This window comes from Gymnodraco acuticeps, unplaced genomic scaffold (assembly GCF_902827175.1).
Source record: "Gymnodraco acuticeps unplaced genomic scaffold, fGymAcu1.1, whole genome shotgun sequence".
NCBI lineage: Eukaryota > Metazoa > Chordata > Actinopteri > Perciformes > Bathydraconidae > Gymnodraco > Gymnodraco acuticeps.
In genome coordinates this window covers 2,112,394-2,138,081 of record NW_022990010.1, presented here as the reverse complement: position 1 = coordinate 2,138,081, position 25,688 = coordinate 2,112,394, and the positions used below count along the sequence as shown (strand labels likewise).

Sequence of the window (25,688 nt, the reverse complement as noted above, 5' to 3'; positions counted from 1 at the left end):
ACTTCTTCCATTAAATGTTTTCATTGTATTTGCTGTCTCTCTCTTGTTGTTGTATATCTTGTACATTGACAGTAAGCATGTTCCTCCTGCCAGTATTTTGGTTGGGTTTGAGTCAGCTTTTTAGCCTTAAGAAAATGTGGTTTACATAGGTTGTACATATATATTACCTACTTTTATATCCTGATGCAATCCTTGTCATAATATAAATGACATTAAAAAGAAAACAAATTATTTGCGAAATATCCACAATATAATCAATCGTTAAAATAATGTATGAGCCCTCACTTAAAACATTGTATAGCAGCAAAAAAGAGTTAGGGAGGGGAAGCAGGAAAGGAAAAATGTGGCTTTGAATGGGCCGTTGTGTGTGTCCAGATGAGAGGACTGGAGATGACTGACTGGGAAACTGGATCCAAGTTCTGGTGTTTTTGTTTCTTCTGCCAAATGAGAAATTAATATAACTCCAACTCTTTGGTCAGTAGGGGGGTTGTGGTGACAAGTGGTTACACACAATATTAACACACACATGCACACATCCTCACAGTTACAATACTTATGAGACAATTACATTAATTCAAGCTGGTCTTCGTAGGATTGGAGGTACATGCTCATACGTGGACACAGACACACTTTTGGAGTATGCTCAGCGAAAGCCATCCAAAACATCTTTCATTCACCGGTTTACTCTCTGGTTTTGCTCTCTGCTGTTTTTTTGTTTGTTGCAGTTTTTTCTTACTTGGTCAATTTAACAGTGAATGCTCTACAATTCTATATTGGACAGTAAGGGGTTAGGGATATCAATTATAATTTGTAGGGTGAATATTTTTGATGCACCAGAATTTAGGAGGCACAAACCAAACTGCTAAGAGACAGCAACAACAGCAAATCACACCTGATCAATACGCGACAGTGTTAGGCAAAACAGAGACCCCAATATGGATCCACTTACATGTGATTTATTTTGTTATCTAGATCAACAACAAGGATGGAGACGGTTTTACTCTGGCTTTTACAAGAGCCTCAAACTGCAGGTTGACTCAAGGTAATATTAAGGGCACACTTTCTCCCACTTATAGTGTATAGGAAAGTTTTCACTCTAGACTGCGTCCTGTTAGGCCTAAATACCTAAATAAGAGCTCCGCGTAAAAAGCATCATGCCTCAATCACACATGTTTTATTTGTACTCTGTCGCACAATTCAACTATCAGAAGACAAAACAAATATAATATATCATAAGATCACTTGCACATGTGAAAATGTTTTGGAATAAATACGTCCTAAAGTTTTAGGTACATTATTAGCAATTGTAAAGATATAATCAGCATAAATAAATACCCACACAATCCAAAGAGGACCGTTTTAAGATTTGTAACAAGTCCTTTCACGTTTTTATAAAAACAGTTTTATCTAAAATGCATTATTGTGTAATGTGATCTATTGAAACTATGTGTAACTGTATTTTTTGTGTGTAACTAAACATATGACCCACTTTTATTTGACACAGGCCTGGCAAAGCCCTGATAATAAGATACAATTCAATGTGCAGACCACGATTTTACCTCTGTGGGGACAAAACGATTACTTAACAATTGAGATGGGTCTGAGCGTAGTCTAATATCAAGTGCACTCGGCTGTGGTTTGCATTATACTGGAAAATATATTATTACTATTATATAGTAAATACATTTCAAACTATATTTAGACGCTAAGCAGAATTACAATTCAATATGTGCTGGTTTCAGAAGGCTGATACTGATGTTTATGTTTTGGAGTTGATTAATTTCATGCCATAACTTGGAGCCATACCGTAATCAATTTTAAATATTGTAGAAACAATTCTGAGAGAGAAGACATTTCATCAAGTTAGTAAATCAGCTCTTAAAGAAGAGTGACCTAAACATCAGAAAAACTTGGATGTAAAGCAAAAACCTCAGTGACATATTTGTTTGTGTGCTCCAAATTAATGATGTTGAGAAGAGTTGAAGCAATATCACAATATGGTTGATTGTCATAATACAAGTCTACTTTATAATATTATATGATCATGCCACCAAAATAAAAACAAATGTAGGTGAAATACATTTAATGACATGCTAAATGTTTAAAGATCACATTTGATCTTATTTTTCTATCCATGGTCTGTGATATCAGAAGTGGTTTGCATTGTAAAATATGTACTTGCATTTCATTAATCTGAGCGTTTCCCTGTCTGCCAGTGATAATGCATTCCATTTTTGTTTTACTTTAAACTGGGAATAGAACCACTTACACCAGTAGTACAGATACAATTTGTAGTAACTGAGCCAAAGGCCAAACAAAAAAGAAATAATCCCCCCCCCTCTCAAACAGTCACTTCTGATGCTGTAAAAGCGTTGCTTACTCACACAACAAATCTCCCATGAGGCAAAAATCAATAAACAGAGCAACACTGTATTGATCATATCTATATCTTGGATACACTCTCATGTCATGCTCCACTAGCCAAGTGTGTGAGTGTATGTTATTGAAGCAGGGGGTTCTGTATTTGTTTCAATAGAAAACAAATATTCATAATGAAGCAATAATTTGCATTAAGACTTTGCCTCAGGTAAAAAAGCTGCTTTCCCACTTAATATGTCTTGGGTGTCTAATCTGGCTTAAAATGGTGTGATGTGAATGTGTCCATCATTTAAATCCCCATCGTCTACTTGTGATTACAGAAACACTTGTGTAAAATGAAAATAATGCAAAACTATAATTTAAAAACAAAAGCAGTTTGTGATCTTTAAAAATTGGGACTTTTCGATGATGAGTAAAACAATCACACTGAATGATCAAATGTACTACTTTTTTTTTTTTAAAGGTGCCTAATAAACCTTAAAGAGAGCTGCTCTTTCATGCTTATTTAAATAGTGTTACCACTTCCAGCCGGTGATATCAGGTGACGAAGGGTCAACACTGTGTGCAACATTTCTTCTGAAATTCAGAATTTCCAATAAAGCATTACACAGTTAGTGCATAGACATATTCAGCTTCTTTTGGTTACAGGGTTAACTTACATTTAACCCTGAGCAAAACGATAAATCTAAATTCTAAAGCTTTACTGATTGACTCTGAAATCTCATTACCGCTCGCCAGTCTGTTCATTTCATAAGAAATAGGAAAACAATGTTGTCATCAGTTGCTGGCAAATACAATCCCTTAATGTGATGTGAATGAAACGGCTGGGATAAATTCTCTTATTGATTTCTCTATATTTCCACACTGTGATGACAAGGCACAGGGTTGCCCTCCTCAGGCGGCAAACTGACATAACAGAAACAGAAACGGACACATTCTTGACAAATAACTTGCCTGCAAAGTTACCAAACAAACTGCACTCTTAACAACTTGCGGACGATGATAGTTACCCGAACACGTTCTCTACGACTCCCGAACTTCCCTCACCTCTCTACTTTGTTTTCTCCCTCTCCTCATGTGTCTCCCCCTCCTCCCTCTGCAGCTCAAAGTTATTGATAGTTTAAAGTTATGGCCTAATAATAAGATGGACACTGCATGGCCAGGAGCCTATTATACCCAGGTAATGGATAGTGCGGGGTTTGAATGACATTGCCCAGAGATTGGATGACAAAGGGTGGAGCGATTTATGGGCTACCAAAAGAGACCCCCGTCCCTCTTCTCTCTCTCTCTCTCACACACACACACACACACACACACACACACACACACACACACACACACACACACACACACACACACACACACACACACACACACACACACACACACACACACACACACACACACACACACACACACACACACACACACACACACACACACACACACACACACACACACACACACACACACACACACACACACACACCATGCTATTTATCTCTAGCTTGATAGGGAAGCAGATGAGGCATGCCTGTATTTATGGTCAAGATGTTCATAAAAAACTACTAGCTCAGGAAGTTAGAATCTACTGAGCATATCAACTTAAAACTCTTTATCCCCCCAAATGCTGTCAAACTTAAATACATTATTACAGTTGTGTTTTTGATGATCTATGTTTAATTTAAAGTGGACCTATCATGCTATACTTGAATAAGATATTGTAGGGCCATACCTATATAAAACTTGTGAAGTTTATTTTTCAAAATACCAAACCGATCATGCATTTTAGTCATGCCTCATTTCACTCTATTTGCTGTATTCCAGCCCTGTTTTTGCAAGGGCTGATTCTGTGGCAAATGAGCTACAGCTGACCACGCCCCCTGAAAAGGAGGGGGGCGAGGCACGAGCGTCATGTTACCATGTTGTTACCATGCCACGGCAACCTCTCATTCCCCTGATAGGTGGAGAGTTGTCCATATAGGCGGAGCACCCCGTTTCTGACGTCAGAACAATTTCAAATCTGTATCAGTCTGTATCAGATCCGTTGCAGCCCCGTTTTTAGAGATTTGCGTATGGAGGAAAAGAGAGAGGGTTGTGTTTTCTGACACTTGGTGAGTTCCCTGACACAGGGACACATATTCATGTATAAAAGACGTACAAAAATGCATTTTGCATGATAGGTCCCCTTTAAGCTAGACATTAAAAATGTTCCTAACATAGGTCATTTGAAACCCGCTCATTTCAAAGATGCGCGATATAATAACTACAAAAAGAAATCAAATGCGTCCCAATAACTGTCAGAGTAGTTAGGGAAAAATAAAACATGATGTGTGCGATTTCAGGCTGTGTCAATGCCACAAATCAACATAAACAACTTCTGTGCATGAGTGATGAAGTGCTGATAGTGTTTTAGATACATGTATGTGGAGGATGCTACCTCACTCAAACTGAGCATAATTGGCGCCAGTTAATGAATCAAAAGCCTTGGGTGCTGAGAAGAGTACAGAAGACATGCAGGGGTGTTAGGTCCGCAGTATGTTCGCTCCAAAGGCATGGTCTCTATTGAGAAAAATAACGCCAACAGCAAAAGCACTTCAGACAGTGTTGTCAGGATAAAGGGGAAAGAGGAGTAGGGAGGGCTTTAGGGAGTGCAATGAAAAAGGCTTGTCAACATTATCTGTTTTATTGATTTAACAGTAAAGGCTTGCCGCTTAAGCTTTATGTTGCTTTGCCTGCCACCATTGAAAATACAACAGCTGCAAATAAAAAACGATTTCCTAAAAAAACGTGAGCATTTTTTTATTTATTTTTTTATTTGTATCTCCTGCCTCCCAGTTCAGGTTTAGCATGTATTGTTGTTAAGGCTGTTACACATTTCATCATCTTTATGAGTAGGCATTATGGAGCCACCATGTTTAACTGTGTTCTCCCTCCCAAAGGGATCAGCGGCATTGCACACCGTCTTCTGTTGTAAGTTCTAATTAATGTACTGGATCTTTAACAGCACTTGCTTTTATGATTCAAATCATAATGTTAGTATATATATAGATCACCAAGTTTAGTATCAAGGATATGCAGGATTCCTAAGAGAGGCCATGGTCTCTGTATAGAAAAATCACATCAATATATCCCAGTAGTTCAGACATTTCACTGTGGATTTAGAGATATTATACTGAATAAAATAGTTTGACCTGCATGAATTCCTGTGCAATCCAAACAAGATATTTCACTCTAAATCACAAGTTTCATCCAGATACAATATTAAATGTATTGATTGGAAAACAGTACGATATTTGCTGATATCACAAAGTCTGACAATAGATTTAACTAAATGCAGGGGCCTGCAAACTATATGAGAAGATTAATTAATCAACAAATAAAAAGTTGAAATCAAAAGCCATCAAATCCAAGGAGAATAAGCCCACAATATTTCAATTAGTGAACAGAAACAGCCAAAGCACAGCAGTAAGTACTCCAGTTCAAGATGGATGGATACATTTAGAGCTGCAGAGGATTTTGAGGATTGCCCTTACAAGTGTCCCTACACCCCATGCCGAGCAGAGAGCAGTGGGGTCAACAGAGTGTGTCGCTGGAACAGCTTGGTGCCCGGTGGGGTGTCTGTTGTGTCCTGACCTGTTGCGGCTTATCAAAGACGCTTTGTGACTTGGTTGTGTCAGAGGAGCCGGGTATAACCATAGGCCTCCTGCAGCTACCCAGAAACCCAGTCAACACACACAAAAGCCAAATTATATCGGTTATTTTATGTTTTTGAGAATGAATGGTCATGTTATCGCCCTGACCATATGAAAGAAGTTCATAAATGCAACAACATTCAAAGGAGGTAGCATTAAGCACTGTTGGTATTCTCTTAGGATCGGTTTGTTAATGTAGTGCTGCAATAGAGATATTTGAGGACTTAAAACGAGGCCAAAGTTGCAAGCACCTTCACCGTCTTTCTTACTTTGTAAAAATATAAATAGCATAATTTAATTTGAAATATGTAGGAATTATGACACGTGTTGTGAGTAACAGAATGCTTCGTGAGGGAAGATAATGATAAATGAACATGGCTCTTTTTCACTGTTACAATTAAAATGCCAAAGTCAAAAAGATAGACATGGAATGACCAAGAGAGGTAGGCGTATATACAAACAGAATAAATGCTGACAGACGGGTGGAAGGCTGAATGAACACAAGCTTGTGCAGGAATCAAAATCCATAATTTGTGTTAACATGTGAAGCAGTGAAGTCATAATAAAAGCTGAGAAAACCCTTCAGTATTAATTACTGTCGACATGGAAAAAAATAATTAGACATGAGAAGGAAACAGAAACTATTTATGGCAACCGAGGGGCCTTCCTTAATGATCAGACTGCAGCTAAAACCTCTATTGATTTTCTAGTTAAATATACAGCTCAATTAAAGATACAGCTGATTAAAAAACAACTACAAATTGCAGCGGGGGATCTGAACATGCTGGGGAAGCTGGGTAACGTGGGGCTCCATGCCCCAGTCAGAGAATTATGTTTATCCTCTACTTCTCCTCCATCACTGCAGTGCAGTGGGAAGATAGGCAACAAAGGTGGGTTTCCATGTGAAAACCGATATTTCTCGTTGGGGCCATTTTTGAATGGAGATGTGATGCTCACAGGTATACTACACGTGGAAACATTTTGATATGTATATTTATGCAGGGCTTAAAAAAAGTATTCCTTTCTCAAAATGTGTGACAGACCGACCCACAAAATTAAAGCACTAAAAGCAGAAAAACAATGCCGATAAGCAATAAATAACAACAAATATGCTGACCTCTGAATATATAAAAGGAAAAATTGTCAAACAAGCAATACAAATCAATTTTCCTTGTTAAAATAAAACACCTGCTTAACACAAGCCAGACCAAGGCTCCTTTTTCTCCTTTCTGCCTCAACCTTGTCACTGACAAATAAAAACCTTGACAGTCTGTGTAGCCTCACCACGAGAAAGGAAGGAATTACAATATATAATGGAAAACCTTTCTGTTTCTCATTGAAGAAAAACAAAACATTTTAATGTCTATAAACTGATCAAGTTTATTTGAAGTTGCTCATGAGTTTTAGTTGCTGCATTATTTAGTCTTACATTTTTCTATTATTAAAAAAGACGTATGGCTGTTTCCAATCATATTTAGATGGCAACAAACTCAATTGTATTTCTTCTGCCATCAGTTCTACATCTGAGAGAGACAGATGGATAGATTCAGGTATTTCTAAAACCTGTCTTAATTTACTGTTAAATAGCGATCAGAATTCTATTGACATTTGTAAACACAATGTGTCTCTTTGCTCCTCATTTTCTTGTTTGATTTACAGTCAGTCCTTGCATTGAAATAAATCAACCAAAATGATTCAATCCTATGAGTGTGGAGGCAACCCAACACAACAGATGATATGCCTAATTATTTTTGTAACAAAATGTATACTGGTGCATGCATTTCTTTGTAGTCACCTTTTTTTGCCTTCATTTGGTGTGTGTGTGTGTGTGTGTGTGTGTGTGTGTGTGTGTGTGTGTGTGTGTGTGTGTGTGTGTGTGTGTGTGTGTGTGTGTGTGTGTGTGTGTGTGTGTGTGTGTGGTGTGTGTGGTGTGTGTGTGTGTGTGTGTGTGTGTGTGTGTGTACCTGCAGGGAGTTTAGAAGGATGAAGATGTAGGCCATAACAATGGAGAAAGGCACCAAGACACCACACAGCCATGTCAATCCGAGGATAGGCAGCAACACCAATATGGCTTTCACTGCAGCCCTGTGTTCACACACACAAACACACACACACAAACACACACATGCAGGCATAGAATTATTATCAAGCACACACAATTTCAACTCTAAACTCTTTGATCAGCTGATGGAGATTAACATAACCACACCAGAAACAATACATTTTCATAAATATTCCGAGTTATTTCATAAAAATGGTACTTCCTCCCTGGTTGCCCCAAGCAACATTTCTGGGTTTCTTGTGCAAAAATGGCAGCTTTGGCAGGCTGCTTGTTCCATATACAACGCTGAGCGGCTGGAAAGGCTCATGGGGTGACAACTTCCCACCTTAAATCCGCTTTAATTCTGTTTAGAGTGGAATTATCTTCCCGCTCAGGTGCCTGCCAAACCGCACCAGCTGTGTGTGTGTTCGTGTGTGTGTGTGTGTGACATGGCGGGCGGCAAGTCCTAGTTTATTCAGCGGAGGAATGTGTTTGAGTTTCCAAAACGGCTGCCACCCAGGGGTGCCAAATGGTTCAAGGCCTGCTTTGAGAACTTTCATAAAGCACCTTCTGTGAGTGAGTGTGCTGAGGTAGTGAAAAAACACAAACACTTTAACATGATTTTCACTGATAGGATCATATGTAAGCCTGCTGGGGAACATCTACTGGATCACCCGCAGAGTTTTACATGAATGTATCCTTTTTTTTAATATGGCTTTTATAAAATATTGCAAACACAGAACCATAATTTTATTTATTTTCATTATTATTATAACTTTCCAGCTACAAGTAGTACATGATTACAAAATAAAGTAATATAAAGGTGCATCCCACCTTGTTAGTATAACAAAATATCCCTTGCAATTTTATAAAAATATAGGTACATTTAATTTTAATCAGTTTGGTTTTCTTGCCGGACAGTTAAAACGCTGCTATTGTCAGCTGCTGAGAAATCACATTTTATTTTTTGTATGCATTTTAACTCAGAGGATCTCCCTCAAATCCATCTTCATAGTAATTTGATTCAAATCACAACAATGCCAACTGCTCTTATCCTTACAAATAATTATGTATAATAATAAGAATCTCCAATTAATCAAATGTTTTCATGTGAGGTTTCAGAAATGTGGAAACAAAATTGCCCTTAATACAATTATAAGTCCAAATATTCTGCTAATAAATTAAAAAAAAACACAAAAGTATGAGAAACTAATATTGGAATATGTGTGTATCCTGTCACCACTGAAAGATACCAGAACACAAAGACTGGATATATTCAAAACATTTAAAGTGGTCGAAGATTGAAGCCTTTTTACATGAACAGTAATGCAATCCATTCAAAATGTATTCCCTATATAGTTTGATAAATGAGACTCCCTTTTTTAAAATGACAAATCCAATATAAAATCTTCCAGCTGCTTTTTATTTGATGCCCATTGACTAAAGCTTGTCTGCTCCAAGGCCTGTGGTTGGGTGAATAATCTTTAAAAAAAACAAAACAAGAGGACAAATTGCGCCTCCTTGTGGTTTATACCTGATTTGCTCATAGGCTTGTTCCACAGGACTGGTGCCCATGGCCAACATGATGGACCTTCTCTTGGCTGTGGAGATGGTGATGACCACCACCCGGGTCAGCACCAAGATATTCACCTGAGAAAAGGATTTAGAAATAAGAGATGGCAACGTTACAAAGAAATTAGAAGAAACAAGTAAAAAAATATGGAAGTGAGAAATGCATATTGACATCCTTAGGGGTTTGAGATTGTAGGAGAGGAAACAAAAAGAGACGCATATACTAAAAGACTGCGGTTTCTAAAAATCAAAACATTGTGTCGTAGTTTATTGGTACATCAGGTTACATTGTCAAACCTAATGTTGAGCACTACAGGAAAGTACACAATGGCTATATGTGCCTTGTATTTGTTTTACTATTTTAGAGACTACATGCTGTGATTAGGATTGAACTCTGACCATGATGATGAAGATGACAGGTCCAGCAAAGCCCCATATAACGCCATTCTGGACACTGAGCCAACAGTAGCCGTCGGCTGAGTATTTGCCTGAGGCTGATGCAAGCGTGATGGTGACTATCAGCACCGGCAGACCTGAAAGGAGGGAGGGGAATACAAGGGAAATTACCATTGTGATGCAATTAGTCCCAAACGTGAGGCAAACACATATTATGGTTTAAGAAAAGTGCTATATATTTCCTACACATATGGTATATGTAATCAATGTTTATCATCAGTGTCATGTCAATCAGAACAAAATGTTAAAAAAGGGGCAATCTAAATGGTTTTACGTTCATAACTTTACAATATCCTTGACAGTCATAGACATTCACTGCAGGAGGGAAGAGAGTGATTTGGCTCTGTGAAGTCTCTGTACCCCAGCCGATGAGATAGTAATACTTCATGTGTCGCTCCTCGCTTAGGTTGACCGCGACCACCTTGCTCCAGAGCAGCAGTCCCTCCACCAGCATCCAGCTAAAGGCTGCCATGAAGAAGAGATGGAGCAGTGCTGCTACAAGTGTACATGCCACCTACAAAACAGCATGTAGACAGATACAAATTCAAGTATTCAGATTAGGATCTCAGCTGAAACAGTAAAAAAAAGAATAAAATATGAATTGGCAAATTCCATCTGACAAACATAATTAGACTAGTGTCCATTTTGGTTTATTGCACATTCATTTTGTACTCTTATTTGCAAGCGTAATTTTGTATAGAAATTATTCTCACTTTGAAAATGCAATCCAACCTCCTGTTCTCAGGACAAGTCCTAATGAACTGAACTTCTAACACCTCCAGACAAAAAATTAATAAATGCTGTTGCCAATTACTCATTTGAAATACAATAATTACAGAAGAATGGATGTGGAGCCTTTACGTTTTCCACTTGTTCTTGAAACAAATGCATACAAACAGAGGTTAAGATGGTCAGAGGTTAAATGGGCAACTCACTGCCGTAGATGATGAATGAGGTGACAGGGCTTCACTATTATATAATTTACACCATTTGCCATACTCAAATATTTTACAGTGTTGATGAACTAAAGAATGTTATAAAATATTATCCTCAGAAAATATTAAAACGAGGGGCAAAAGTGGATAGAACAATTAGAGTTGGTTGAACAATTAGGAATACCATACGATCCATAAAATATATGATTTATAAGATAAGATAAGATTTAGAAGATTCGCTCCAGGCAACTATGTCATGAAACAACAATATATTGTACTGTCTTTAGCAAAACATCGAAGCCCTCGAGAATTGTTCATTGTGAAAAGCTCTGGATTGGAAACCATGTGTTCAAAACCTTGTTAAAATCTGACAAATTACCTTCCTGATGGTCATTAATCCTATATATATATAATGAAACCACTTGATGAATTTCCAACAAGCAGACAGCTGCCCCTAGGGGTAAAGCCCACCCTGACATGACCTGGAGTCAAAGGAGCAGGGGTCAAACCAACTACAGGCGACTACTGAGAGACTGAACCATGTGTTCTAGCTGATGGATACCACATTAGTGACTACTTGTGTAACAACCAATGCCAAAGCATTTGTTTTACTAGGATCCCAGTATGGATTTAGATTTCAAGTCTCATTAAGGAAGCTACCTATTAAAAAACAGGGCTGTGGGTTGAAATAGACTGTAGAGACGGTAGAGAAAAGTTTAAAAGTCATTTCTTACAAAAGGCTTGTACTATAATTGCCATGGAATTTTAAAATGTTTTTAATTATTAAGTAGTTGACTAGGTGAAAAATCGTTCTAATAACCGGAAATCAGAAATGTGTTTCCTTGTATCTAAACACAATAGGTAGCTACGACTTTCACCTTAGGACTTCACCTTAATACTACTACGATATAAAAGAGTAAATCAGGTGCCTGTACCTTGTTGTGGATGGCAGAGCCGCTGCAGAGCAGGATGACCTGGGCGCAGATCAGAGCAATGAACAGGTTCTTATGGATGGACGTCCTGTCAGATTTGGGGATACTAGGGATGAAATGAAAAAAAGGGTACATTTTAGAGGAATAGTAGATAGTTTTGGTAAAATATTATATCACAATATTTTGAGTGGCACTATTGTTTATATATGAAACACCAAGTGTTGACCTTTTATCATATAAATAAAAAATAATGCTTTGTATAATATACACTTTTAAGGTAACAATTGCTTTTTCATTACACTTAATTGTAGAGGGTTTTTTGTGATTGCAGGATTGTCAGAAAGTTGGTAAAAAAAAAAAGGATATTGTTATACAATGTAGAAATCAGCAGAGAACTTCAGGGCATAAGATAAGATACATGTTGACAATATGCATAACTTTCAGTTGAAAAAAAGCAGCAACACATTTTTTTATTATCCTATCGCAATGCTCAGCATATTGCAAATCGTTTTATCTGACTGGTATTTGGATTCTGCTTGTTCTGAAACAAAAAGGTGTACATCGCACCATCTTATATGAAGACATATTTTCTGTAGATGGCATTACTAGGTTAAATATTTCCTTTTCAGGCAACATAAATGAAATGGATAGCTGAATGTAGTTAAGAGAGATAAATGAACCCTCTAATGAGCCCTCTCATTACCTCCTGATGGGTTCAGCCTATTTAGCCCTAATTCATATCTGCATCACTGATTGCGACCACCATAATTTCATGGTGTGATTACACATCCATCTATGGACATGGGTACCTCTACTTTGTCTGTTTGTGTGGGAGTGTGTTGATGGTGTATTAAGTACGCAAATGTACATCATACACCAGCACGTGTGTGAAAGGCATGGCTGCACTCTCAGACTTCAGGCCAGTCATAAATTGTCAGGGCAGCTCCTCTCCAGCTGATTGTGATCCCTCGGTGACCCTAATGTTAATTAACGGCTGCAAAATGCGGCCATAAACCTTCAGAGTGGACTCACATGTAGACCTCAGTAATTACTGGATTAGCACTAGTCAATACTCATAGCAGCCTGAGGAACAGCGCATGAGCAGTACAATGGCAATACGTTATCTCTGTCTTTTAAGTGTGTGGACAAGAGTGTCACATCAAAGCCCAGGAGGAGATCCACAAGACGTATTAATTTATTATACATAAATTAAATTAAATTAAATTATAAACCTAACAAGTGCTTTGTCTATAAATCCATACAAACAGAGAAGTGTGTATTTACAACATGGCAGGCAGCAATAATTTATTTATATTCGTTTAAAATGTTATTGATGCAATTAAATAGGTGGATAAACCTGAGAGCCAAATTATCTGATGACATTTGAAAGTCCTTGTACTAGTTGTTTCTAATGGTTCAGATTCTACATAAGGATGCCTGGAAGTTGATTGCCACATTGCCATTTTTACTTATAATAGTTTAATTGATTTTAAGAGCTCCTTTTCATGGAAGATTAACCTTTGAACAAGCTAAGTCATTTTCTTTCAGAGCCTAGACAGTCAGAATGAAATACTAAATATACAGTGGACCTATTGTATTAAAAACAGTATTATGCATTGGTTGTATTGAACTCTTGCTTTAAATCAAGAGAATGTATTTAGCATCACAAAAAAGGGCTCAGAGGGTGAATTGTATGCAGTATGGTCCAAACAGATAGAAACTAAGCATATCAGTTGGAATTGCAGGTAAGCTGGATAGGAACATCAGCTACTCACTCCAGCACAGTGAACAGCATCAAGGTGACCAGCAGTGCACACAGAGATGCACCCGCGCCGATGAACGTCAGCTTGGTCAAAATAAGCTCTTCCTCAGGACTCCACTGGGATAAAAGGGGATTTTTGTAGTGAGAAAGGGAGAGAGGAGGAAGGTGTTTTAAAATCACAGGTATGATCAATCTTATGACCTTTTCCCTCTCTAACCTCTCGAGGTTTTATTAGAGGGAAACGGTTTGTAGAGTGGCTTAGACAGGCCGGGGAGTGTTACGATTCGTAGACACAGCGTACCTCCCTATCTCTCATCAATTTCCAACTAAGGCTCCAGTGGGGACCTTGTTCCCTGATTGTGCCTCTCCACCTATGTTTCTTACTCTCTTACTTGGTACCTTTTGCCCTCAACCTATTCTAAGGGAGTGCTTGTTCTTCCGTCTGTCTGTCTGTGTCTGTGTATTCTCTTGTTCCGATTAACCCAGCCACATTTTTTCTTGTTTTGTGTCTATATCTACGCCGGGATCCGGAGTCGAGGCTGATCTTCTTGCTGTGGTCCTGTGTCCTGGATCCTCTATCCTGACTTCTGGATTAAGTCGTGGACTTCGGGTCGTGGCTGAACCTGTCTCTGCGGTCCTGCCTGGGTCTCGTCATGCTGCTTCCCTGATGGCTCCCACAGGATTGTTGACATCTTCGTAGATTCATCTTCTTATTACAGACACATGCATTTCCAAACATTTGGACTACCTATGCTGTAAAATGTATTATCTCTTCGATTTACACACGGCATCTATTGCACGTCTGTCCTCCTCTGTTGCTCTCCCTGAGGTTTCTCCCATTTTTTTCCCCTTAAACTGTGGGTTTTCTCTGGATGTTTTTCCTTTTTCTCATACTGATATTCTGAACAATCTGTGCTGTTGTATTTGCTGTAAAGTGTCTCTACTGTAGGTTATTTTTATTATATGTACAGCACTTTGGCTCGACCAAAAATCGTTTATAAAATATGCTATATAAATAAAACTTGATTTGATTCTCAAAGACACTGAATTCTTACCTCACAACTTAACTTGTATAACCGCTTAATGCCATGTTAATGTACAATTTATTAAACCGCTAATAGTTTTGTCTTTTGTTCATTTTACTACATTTATGTGCTCTACATGGACAGACAACATAGTTCGACCAATGCATTTTTTTCAAAAGGATATGCACACTGGGAGTGACACCTGCTGGTTAAATTGTGTACTACAAATCCTATCCACAATTTTTAGGGTTTAAATATGACAGCTTTGATTTAGATTCCAGATTAGCAACATTTATATTTAGATATAACAATGTGTCCCATATGAGGGAAAATGCAACAACCAAATATTACAGGATATAAACCACATGTGTAATTTGAGGTATAAATGTTGTTCATTTGAGGTATACATGTTGTTCAGTATGATTTAACACACTGCATCACAAAACATATCCTGAGTTACCTTGGACTCCAAGTAATTCATCAGCACTGCAAAGTTGGTGGTGTGGTTACAGAGACAGGAAGTAACCCCGGAGCCAGCAAAGGTGACCATGCAACCATCACTGGACCAGCTACTGGTTTGATTATGCCTACACAGGGAACACGCAAGCACAGACACACCTCATCAATTAGTTCGCCAGAGTGTAGAAACTAAGCATTTAAGAAATAAATGATAACAAATATAAATGTATTCAAATCTCAAGGATATCTCACTTTAGAATTAAAAGTAATATGTCGATTATTTATTTGTTTGGTGTGATCAACATTAATTTGCACAACATAAAAAAATGTATATATGTACTAGAAATGAATAAACTATTACCTCTTAACATCAGCCTCAGTCTCTATTGCAAAAGTACATTTGTTTATGCGTCTGTGATGTTGGACAAACTTACATCAAGCTGAAATTCCAAAAGGCACAAACGGGACTAACTCTCAGTGAATACTCCACCTAGAACCAGAAACACATGTTTGCACTTGTTTTCGTTCACTTTGAATATTACCTTGGACTCCAGCCAGCCAAAAGTGACATGGATAAAAAACATGTGCTGCTTGCTGGGAGATGAACATTCTTGTGTAGTGACATGTTGCATTTGTTGAGTTTTAGTTTAAGTGAGCTTAAGCAGGAATTGCAGTTTCAATCCAGAATATAGCATTCTTTAAACTCATATGCAGCTTAATTTACATCGCATCATTTTCAAAATCAGATCAGTTCAAACTATTAAAATGTGTGCTTGATACAGTGAGCTTAATAATTATACTGCTTGACACTCCCATGAACAATGGACCGTACCACATGTGATGAGGAAAGGGTGTAATTGACGGCCACAGGGATGGTTTGGCCTTTGGAGGCATCGCGCACCGTGGCTGATATGACAACAGAAGCCAGGTGACCGGGGAGAATTCTGGGAAAACAGAAAATGGCTACCACTTACACCTATCTTACGACTTAGAGGGAATGAATAGACTAAATTACTTCAATACAAACTACTGGTATCCACTTATGCTCACTCTTTCATTATCATTAGAGTCAAAGCAAAAGCATAGCTTATTTAGTGTAAACGACGGAACACAAGGTAACGTCTTGATTTTGTTTCGTGGTTTAACTTTAACCTATCATCAGAGCAAAGGGCATGGGTAAAATTAAGAACATAAAACAGAATACGGCTAACCTTTTTACTTTCTCCTGGTGACTCTGTGATGGCTCCTGTGTGTCAGACACAATCTCACTCAAATGGCGGTAGTGGGTATGAATAAACATCACTTCCTCATATCCTATTCAAAGAGAGGTGAGAAGACAAGTAGATTTATTTTGCCCTTGATTGAACCAAATACTGCACCAACACTTCAAAAACAACATTTACACATTGATGCCTAACAGGTGCCTAATGCAAACACACAGTTACATTAAATTAAGGAGTATATTTTAACCAAGTTCAGTTTCCAACATTTCTGTCAATAATTGTAGGTTTATTAATATTATGTAGTCCCAAAAGTTTCATATGCTAGAAGACTTTGGGCAGATACAAGCAATATTTTCACTTATGGAAATGACCTTGGTGGATGGTTGCGCTGCTAATGCCCTACTTGCTATTTTGTTTCAATAATTTAAAGACATCAAGTGCAATTTAAATGTGACTCAACAGATATTGTGATTAACATTAGTAGATGTGTTTAAAAATGTAAATCTACAATTGCTTGAAGGATATAGAGCACACAGGCTATTATCTACAATTATTTAGCCATAAGATGGATGCTAAAATTGTGTATGCAATATATGTTTTGGTTTGATTTGATGAATGAGCTGAAAAGTGCTGCACAAATGTATATGTCAAATAGTGCAGATACTGTACCTTACATTTAAAAAAAAAAAACAATGGCAATAAAAACATTGCCAAGCATAAGTCAAGTCAGCAAAGAATGAACAGGCACACATTTGTTGAGCGGCATGGTACATACCATTTGGAAACAGATTCTCACTTTGAACAACAGTGTGTCATTTGGAGCAGTAGGAAAAATGGGCACATATGCATGTTGTTTATGTAACAAAACTTGCATTACGTTTATTATAAGAGCAGGGCCACATGTTTTCCTTTTCATGTGGATTAGCCCCTATGACAAGTCCCTTTTGTGTGTGGGTTTTGGTGTGTGTGTGTGTATGTGTATGTGAATGTGTATGTGTGTGTGTGTGTGTGTGTGTGTGTGTGTGTGTGTGTGTGTGTGTGTGTGTGTGTGTGTGTGTGTGTGTGTGTGTGTGTGTGTGTGTGTGTGTGTGTGTGTGTCCTACCCAGAGCATGTATCCTGTGGAGCTCAGTGTCAGGAATAAGCAACTCATCCTGACTACTGCTGCCAGCTGTGTGAGAGCCGACTGCAGATGGCTTGAAGACTTGACTAAGGCTCTCTTCAGTCAGCTTTTGCCAGGTCAGGCAAACATCTTTGAGCAAAGACAGCACATTAATAGACATTACTAGTATTAGAATGAATAGAAACCGTGAAAATAAATACAAGCATATTATTATTTAGCGTCAGCTAACTGCAATGTAATGTAATTTATTCATCTGTGATACAAAGCCAAGAGCTACCAGGTTTGGATCAATAACATTATACATGGTAGACCAATCAGTGTTTCAAAAACCATTCCCTGAATTGTGTAAGCAGAGCATATACAAGGAGATGAAGGAGTGGAACACAACTTCAAAAGTCAGAATAGCCTGTATTTTGAATTAAGCGACCGACAGATAATCAATATGTTTTGATGTGTAGTGGGATGTCTCTGATTACCTATGTTCTTGGTAGAAAGAGTGAAGCCTCTTTTCTCAGCAGATAGACTTTTTGCAAGAGTTTCAGTGAGACTGTCAATGCTCTGCACAATAGTAAATGGTCCCACGCTGACCTGTACAAGAAAAACAGACCCAACAACAAAAATTGTTATTGATGGAGGACAACATATGACTTTCCAGGGTTAAGAAAGTTGAAAAAAATATATTGTGCTTAATCCCTGAAAATGGGACCAAATATGTATATACATATGTGGGAGGCCTTTGCTGATATTTAAAGTGACAGTTTGGTAAAGTTACTACCCAAAAACATATTTTTTTCCCAGCAGGATTGACTACTTACAAGATTACACTTAAAGGTGGGGTATGTAATTTTGGAGAAACCAGCTCGAGTGCGCTAGGATTTGAAAATACACAGCCGGAACAAATCTGCAAATCCTTACAGAGCCCCTCCTCCAACACACACGAACGCGCAAATGACCAATGAGGGCACGAGATCAATTTGTGCACAGATGGAAAGCTGACAGGCAGGTAGGCCATCCAGTTATTTTAGCCAGGCCGGGCCGGGTCGTGCTTTTTACAGCGCCACGGTTTCCACAGATGAAAGCACTTAAGATATTCATTGCTATCGGGATGTTAAGAGCATTCCATGGAATATAACAAAAAGTGTATCTCGAGCCGGTTTCTCAAACTTACCTACCCCACCTTTAAGCTGTTTTTTTTTTTTTGGGGAGTTTATAAAAATGTAAATTCAACTTCAAAGATGTTTGGGGAGTTATCCAGACCAGATCAACACAGGCCATCCTCTTACCCCGTCCTCTGTGAAGCCCATCCACTGTGTAGCCATGCCGGGCTCCAGCATCGAACTGGCCACCTTAAGGTAGTTGGTAGCGATGGACACCATGACTTCTGCTGCATCAGATCCAGCAGAGTGAGAACCAGCCAGTGCAGTCAGGTCCTTCTCAATCATCTGGGTGAGGTAAAGGACATCACTGGAGGTGAGGAGGTGAGAGCCTCCTTCCTCCACCTCTTGCAGAACAGCCTGGGTAAGCTGCTGCAGCAGGGCCAGGTCTCTGTCCCAGGAGCTGTTACCACTCACCTGAGGAAAAGGTGGATTAATACAAATGCTAAAACTAAGTTTAAGTACGGCCAAAATACTAATTCCCTATAGACACACCTCTTGATCAGGCTAACCTTTCCTAAGCACACCGTTTTCACCAGGATTATTACCCAATTAGTTAGTACTTGAAAACATCCAGTGATAGAAAAGTGTAAACACATATTTATATATGTATATAATATATATATATATATATATATATATATATATATATATATATTACCATGATTTCCTCCACTACACAGACTAAATTGAACTATTAATTATAGAAAGATATTGTGTGGCGGCAAAGTTGTGGTATCCTTTTTCTCTCTTTACCACAGCAAGAAGAACTGTACTCTGTATTTGAGTTCTTGAGCTGCATCGATTCTACTATACCACTAAAGTGATGATTTTCTTTCCCAAACTGTTAAAGGGTCCAACTCACAGGTTTGATGAGAAGATCTTTGTTCAATCTACTGAATAGTTGGGTCTTTGGTACACTGATAACAGCCAGCACTTCTGCAGACAGAAACATAGACGAATATAAGAAAAAAAATGCAATCTATTAGAGCCAAAGCACAAACAGCCTTAGACATTTCCAAATATTCAAGGATCTTTGCTATGCTTACAAATGTAAACATTTAAAAGTAATCATTTAAAATTCTTAATTATAGTTATACTTTATAGGACTATTCTATTTAATTGCAAGGTAATGTTAAAGGCCCCCTATTATACTGTTTTTCATCAATATATTATAGGTCTCAGATAAAACATGTCTCTGAAGTGTTTGGCTGAAACACCAAACATATCATGCATTGTAGCATCCCATAAACCCCTCTGTTTCAGCCCTGTTTCAAAAGTGCTGATTCTCTGTCTGTTACTTTAGATGAAAAATAAGGAGCCACTCCCCACGTCCCTCTGAGAGATATTTGGTTAAAAATAACACAATGGTGCTCTAGGAGGAGATTCAGGTGATAAGGTGGGCGGGGGTTACCTTGGTTGGTTATTGGCTAATGGTTACACAAACCAAAACATCGTTATGCCATCTTAAAGTGGCCAAAATCTGATCAGCTCATTTTCAGACATGTTTTTATATAAATGGATCAGGACAGAAAGTGAGCAAATCTTTTTTCCTGAAACTTTCAGAGTCTCTTTACACAGAGGGGAGTCAGGGGACACATGTTTATGTATAAAATACATGAAAAAGTGGATTTTGCATAATGGGTGACCTTTAAAATAATGCTCTATTTTCTCTGTCTTTTAGGTTAAACTATAGCGGAGCAAATCAGGAAATGACATCAAGAAAAAAAAGTCATAAACATTCATTGACATTTTTAACATGGGTACCTTTCTTATGGTGGCAGACGGCATTGTTGGGCGCTTTACACTTGGCTCGGCCCGAGCTCATACTGGAAGGGTTAAAGACATCACAATCCTCATCAAGCTCCATACTTTGGAACAACTCAACGTTGAATGTTTGATTCTGCAAAGCATTTCCGCCTTTGAGGGAATCCAAGAACAAAATGTCCGTCACTGTAAAGTTTCCTAGTGAAGGAAATTGTGAAGGTTATTCTTTATGTTAAAATTCCTGAGAATGAAAGAGGGACACATTGTCAGTCACAGTAGTGTGAATGATGCAACACTTATTTATTCATAACTCAGTCAAAGCTCATCAATGTTGTTCCAGGCAGATTTATAAAAAAAATTACTTCACATCATAATTATGTGTAATAAACATCACATGTTCTTTCATTTAACCCCCCCCCCCCACAAAAAAAAACTAAATGTCCATATAATTGTTAAACTAATGCCCCCTCAGTGGAAATGTTTTCCATTGACAACACAGTAAATAATTTGTCAGTGCGTTTTAAAATGATCCACAATGTGTTTTCTGACCTGCTGTCCGTACGGGTATTGTAGTGATAGTGTGCAACAACAACCCAGTCATAGTTAGGTTGTAGAACATCAAACAAATGGTCTGGTTGAGGCATCTGCTATTATTTGATTAGGGAAAGCTTGTGGTCATGCCAAAAACAACTACATTTTTTAGATATAGTGAAGTACTTAGTTATTACTGTATATATATCTATTCTACATTTGTGTTTATTGACTTTGCAGTACTTTATCTGATCTGATTCTGAGGTTGAAGCTATTATCACTCTTGACTAAAGTTTTTTAAACATTTTGGTCACGTTTGTGGTAAAGTCTGTCCTAGATAAAAGCTGGTATTTGTTTTTAAAAATATTGGTGTGGTTATAACTTGTTGTTCCAAGAGTCAATATAGGAATGCTAAAGCAATATGCTTTCTAAATGTTCAGTTCAAGGAGGCGGAGCGAGGGTTCTGCGTTCTCATTGCTCATCGGGGAGCATGATGTCAGAACGGGAGAAGTTTGTTTTGAAGGGTGGGATTCTGAGTGACGTGATTCACAAAACATTTACAAGAACCATTATGAACTCTAACGTTTGCCAATTACAACTTGGTCACCATTCCCTATTCATTGAAGGGGGAGAGCAAGAAACAGATTTGCTTTTCCCTTCAATCGTTTAAACCTTTTAGAACGGCTTAATGCTGAAAAGGAAAACAGTGTGTATGTGTGTGTGCCATAGACTGGTGTGTGCGCATGAGTGTGTTTGTTTACCGTGTATACGTTTTCCAAAGCAAGCCACAAATTTGAAAGGTATTAGCCAAAGGATATCCTGATCCTAATCCAAGTCATTTAATATAAGCCAATACCTGGCCCTAAAATTATTTTCCTACATAATACAGTTTCAAGTTGGCATATTTAGAAATTATCAACTTGTCTCTACAAACACTGGAGAGTTGTATTTATCCATAAGGGAATTTTTTAAGCTTGAGAAAAAAAAGATCTGGAATAAATCAAGGGCAAAGGAAACAATTGGGGGGAAAAAGGTTGGTCTTGGCAGTGGTATGTTATCACACCCGGAGATGCTGTCTTTTTGTATTTTTAAAAACAATTGCGGAATATGTAATGGTTCTGTTACTTACTCTTACTTTTGTGTACATCACTGTTAGTATTCGCCAATCTAACTGTTTCCATGTTCCAATTACATTCGTTGACAAAAGCTTTAGTGATCCATATTTTTTTTTAACAGTTTGGTTTTTCCATGTATTTATGACCAAAATCTAGAGTGCATCTCATAGGAGAGTTGCGAGCAGGGTCGGCGTTGAGGGAGATGATACAGAGACAGACCTGATTTGTGTTGAGTTGTATCTGAAATTAATTATGAGCATTTATTGTACCCTGCATTGAATGCCAGATGGGTGGTGTTAACCACATCAGGCCTGCTCAGATCATGGCATGTAAATGCAAAGTGTGTACGGTAGTTCAAAATGACTTTCAAATGGTCTCTATGTGATTGTTATTCCTGCATAGCAACCTCGCCCAGCCCCATTGCCAAAATATCTAAACTGTAAACAACATTTGAAAGTAATGCTCGACTAGCCCATTGGACCTATCAGCTAGATTTAAGTCTCTTCTGTCGTTATCGTGTAAACTGTCTTTGTTCTTGGTGATTAAATAAGATTTAGACTCTGGAAACCCTTCAGCTTATTCCTCTACTCATGCTTCATCTTAACAAATGTACCTGGGATTTGACATGGGACGTCTCTCCGCAGCTTGGTAAGGGAGGTCGCTATTTCCATGGCTGCTCCATTCCACTTGAACACCAGCCCAGAGGAAATGGGTGAACACTGTTTTTCCATAGTGTCGATTTCGCTGCTGCTCAGCACCCGATTCCATATGTGCAGCTCTGTAATGCTCCCTGAGAATGACTCATCCTTCTTAAATGAACCTCCAAAGGTGTCCTGCTCCTGTCCCAGAATGAAAAGTCCATCAGGGCCAATCTTGTCAGAATTTAGGTCATTTCCACTAAAGTCCGCCCGGCCATCAATGAATATAGCCCAGCTACCACCAATCTGGCTCCAAGAAACGCACACCGAGTGCCAGGAGTCATCGTGCTTGAAGGCTTCTTGGTATGGTCCATGAATGCCATGAACCAGCAGAGCCAGCTTCACAGGCTCGCCCTGGATCAGGTTAGCGCGGAGCTGGAACTCATTTATATATGACGGGATGGAATAAGAAAAAATTGTGGAAATTCCAAAGCTATTTGGATCAAAGCAAAGACGGGTGCAAACAGTCACTAAGTCCATGGAGGGGAACTTGTGCAGGAGACGGGCATGCTTGCTGTCCGAGCGCCCACTGAACTCCAGGATCAGGGTCTCAGAGGAACCTTCGGTTTCACCCAACACAGAGAGAAGAAAGAAGCATTAGTGAAGGAAAAATCGAACAACAGCTCTCGGAAAGGATAGAAACTAATCATACATTTCCACTTTGTGCATGGTCCTATTCCTACTGTAAACACTTGGTAACAGTAATTCACTGTGGCTGAGGGAGTTGTATAGCAGAAGGTCAGTACAATTTCATATTTAATGACACTTTTGTTAAGCCAGTGAGTAGGCGGAAAGAAGTATTAGACAAGAAAAACAATAAGATTACTATTCAACATACAAAGGGTGCTCATATGTTATTATAAAGTGGCACGAATAGCACACTGATCCTACTTGTTGGATGTGTCTTGACTTTCCTGGCAATCCACACAGGATGAGAGATGTTCAAGGATGATAAAAAGTTGGTGAGCTCTTGTATCTCTACTGAGCTGGAGACAGTGGCTAAGGCCCCAGAGCGCTGGTTACACAGTTCCTTTGCATCTTTCCATTTCAGGCGATCAGGCACATACTCATAGTATGCATCGAATATAAGATTTCTAGTTTCCAGTGTAAAGGCTGTTCAAAGAAGCAAAAGGAAGATTAGAATAACTGGTGGAAAGAGCCCCAAGAGAGCATTGGTTAAAAATACATTGATATTCCAAATACCTTTTAATCCTGTTCAGATCATTAAGTTTGAAATGATAAAAATGTACAAGCTTGAATCAAATCTCAATCAAAATCAGGTGCACATTGTTATCAAATTTCAAGAAAATCTACAAAAGTAAACGTCTTTCTCTAAATAGGACCTTCATTTACTTTACAATTATCATGCCATGTTGAAGGAGACTTGAATATTGATTGATTCCTTCAACTCATTAGGGAAGTGTTTACTGATATAATAGATCAAGTAAAAGTAGAGTCCTGTTCTCATTGACTTCTCCTGATCCTTGATTTAAAGTCACTTCAATCCTCTTCATCCATCATTTTCCGATGATTGGTTTGAACTTCAGCAGATCATCTTTACCATGTCTACATTACACTGACTTGTTGCAGCATAATTGGCTGATCAGATTATGCCAGCTGTTAAACAGGTTTACCTTATAAGGGTGAGGGTGTTTACTTGTGCCAGGGACAATTTTAAATGTGACTGCTAATTATGACATTATAATAATCAATCAAATGTTCACACATTATCCCACTGGTCTCAACTGTAACCTTGCCATCAATTTAACTTTGTATTAAAGTTCAGTTTACTGTAGCCTATTCATTAAATGTGAATTGGTGTTCAAATAAAATGAGAAATAGAAAGTAACTCACCTGATATGAAGCTGTGGAAACAAACCTGAAAAATAATGTACATTATGCTCAGCTCATTGCTGAAGGTTTTAAGGATATAAAATCACATTTAACTAGAGTTTTTTTACTAATAAAATGAGGCAATGCACAACAAACTAACAAATCGTCTTTAGAAAAAACTATCCTGGAGTGAAAACCTTGGTAAATACAAACAATAAGTACTCACCAGCAGGCCTATATTTTGGAACAATAACCAGTGCATCCTGAAAAAACGTACATATTAATGTTAAGCAATTTGAAAGTCCTAAGTTTTCTCATATTGATAAAGCATAACAAGCTAAACGAATCGATATTTACCTTAATTAGTCGTCTTAGGAAAACACTTTTTTGTGTCTTTTCATTTCAATTGCGTCGTGTCTGTGAACGCAGCATTCAACCACTAACGGTCTTTGTTTAGTTCCTTTAGAAGTAAAGTATGCGTCTACTACCAGTCCGTCACTAAAGTAGGGAGCCCTGGCGGTAGCGGACTGCTGAGAGGAGGATGCAGAGGGAGCTACAGAGGAGTGGGTGTAGCCTGGCTGCAGCTAGCAGAGGGTTGCCAAATATATGGTTCAAGGACCTCCATGGGCCCTTTAATGGGTCCCAGGAGGTCTGGTGCAACTGAAGGCTTGGACAATGACTTAATACAGTTTAATGCCAATCCATTCATCAACTTAGTGATTGCAGCCTAAAGTAGGAGTGGGAGTTCCTGAAAAGATGCCAAAATAGGACAGTGACAACCAGACACTACCCCACCATTAATAAAGCAAAAACAATTGCAACAGAAACATTACACTACGACTTTAAGTATAAATGTATAGGACATTGCTGTTAACTTTCATGTTTCACTGTCCATCCACAACAGATATCTTCGGAGTGAACTCCAAAGACAAAACGTGTTATGGAAGTCAATAAGTAGGTGTACACCTGTAAGCCATTATTATCATAGTT

At 38.3% G+C, this 25,688-nt stretch overlaps 1 protein-coding gene across 1 annotated transcript in view; it reads right to left on the bottom strand.

Annotated features, from left to right (window-relative positions):
- Positions 1–25,172, bottom strand: part of LOC117544237 (adhesion G-protein coupled receptor D2) — a 66,752-nt gene extending 41,580 nt beyond the window's left edge. The window contains exons 1-21 of the mRNA XM_034213118.1: positions 25,056–25,172; positions 24,925–24,961; positions 24,720–24,744; positions 23,757–23,978; positions 22,781–23,425; positions 20,522–20,719; positions 19,616–19,693; positions 19,416–19,429; positions 18,884–19,171; positions 18,077–18,188; positions 17,583–17,729; positions 16,468–16,570; positions 16,089–16,200; positions 15,691–15,746; positions 15,258–15,384; positions 13,786–13,889; positions 12,014–12,116; positions 10,504–10,657; positions 10,087–10,220; positions 9,650–9,765; positions 8,039–8,159 (exon numbers count right to left, since the gene is read on the bottom strand). Coding sequence (XP_034069009.1) covers positions 8,039–8,159; positions 9,650–9,765; positions 10,087–10,220; positions 10,504–10,657; positions 12,014–12,116; positions 13,786–13,889; positions 15,258–15,384; positions 15,691–15,746; positions 16,089–16,200; positions 16,468–16,570; positions 17,583–17,729; positions 18,077–18,188; positions 18,884–19,171; positions 19,416–19,429; positions 19,616–19,693; positions 20,522–20,719; positions 22,781–23,425; positions 23,757–23,978; positions 24,720–24,744; positions 24,925–24,960 — 2,895 coding nt within the window. The 5' untranslated portion in view covers position 24,961; positions 25,056–25,172. The remainder of the gene's footprint in view (positions 1–8,038; positions 8,160–9,649; positions 9,766–10,086; positions 10,221–10,503; positions 10,658–12,013; positions 12,117–13,785; positions 13,890–15,257; positions 15,385–15,690; positions 15,747–16,088; positions 16,201–16,467; positions 16,571–17,582; positions 17,730–18,076; positions 18,189–18,883; positions 19,172–19,415; positions 19,430–19,615; positions 19,694–20,521; positions 20,720–22,780; positions 23,426–23,756; positions 23,979–24,719; positions 24,745–24,924; positions 24,962–25,055) is intronic.
- Positions 25,173–25,688: the final 516 nt, after the last annotated feature.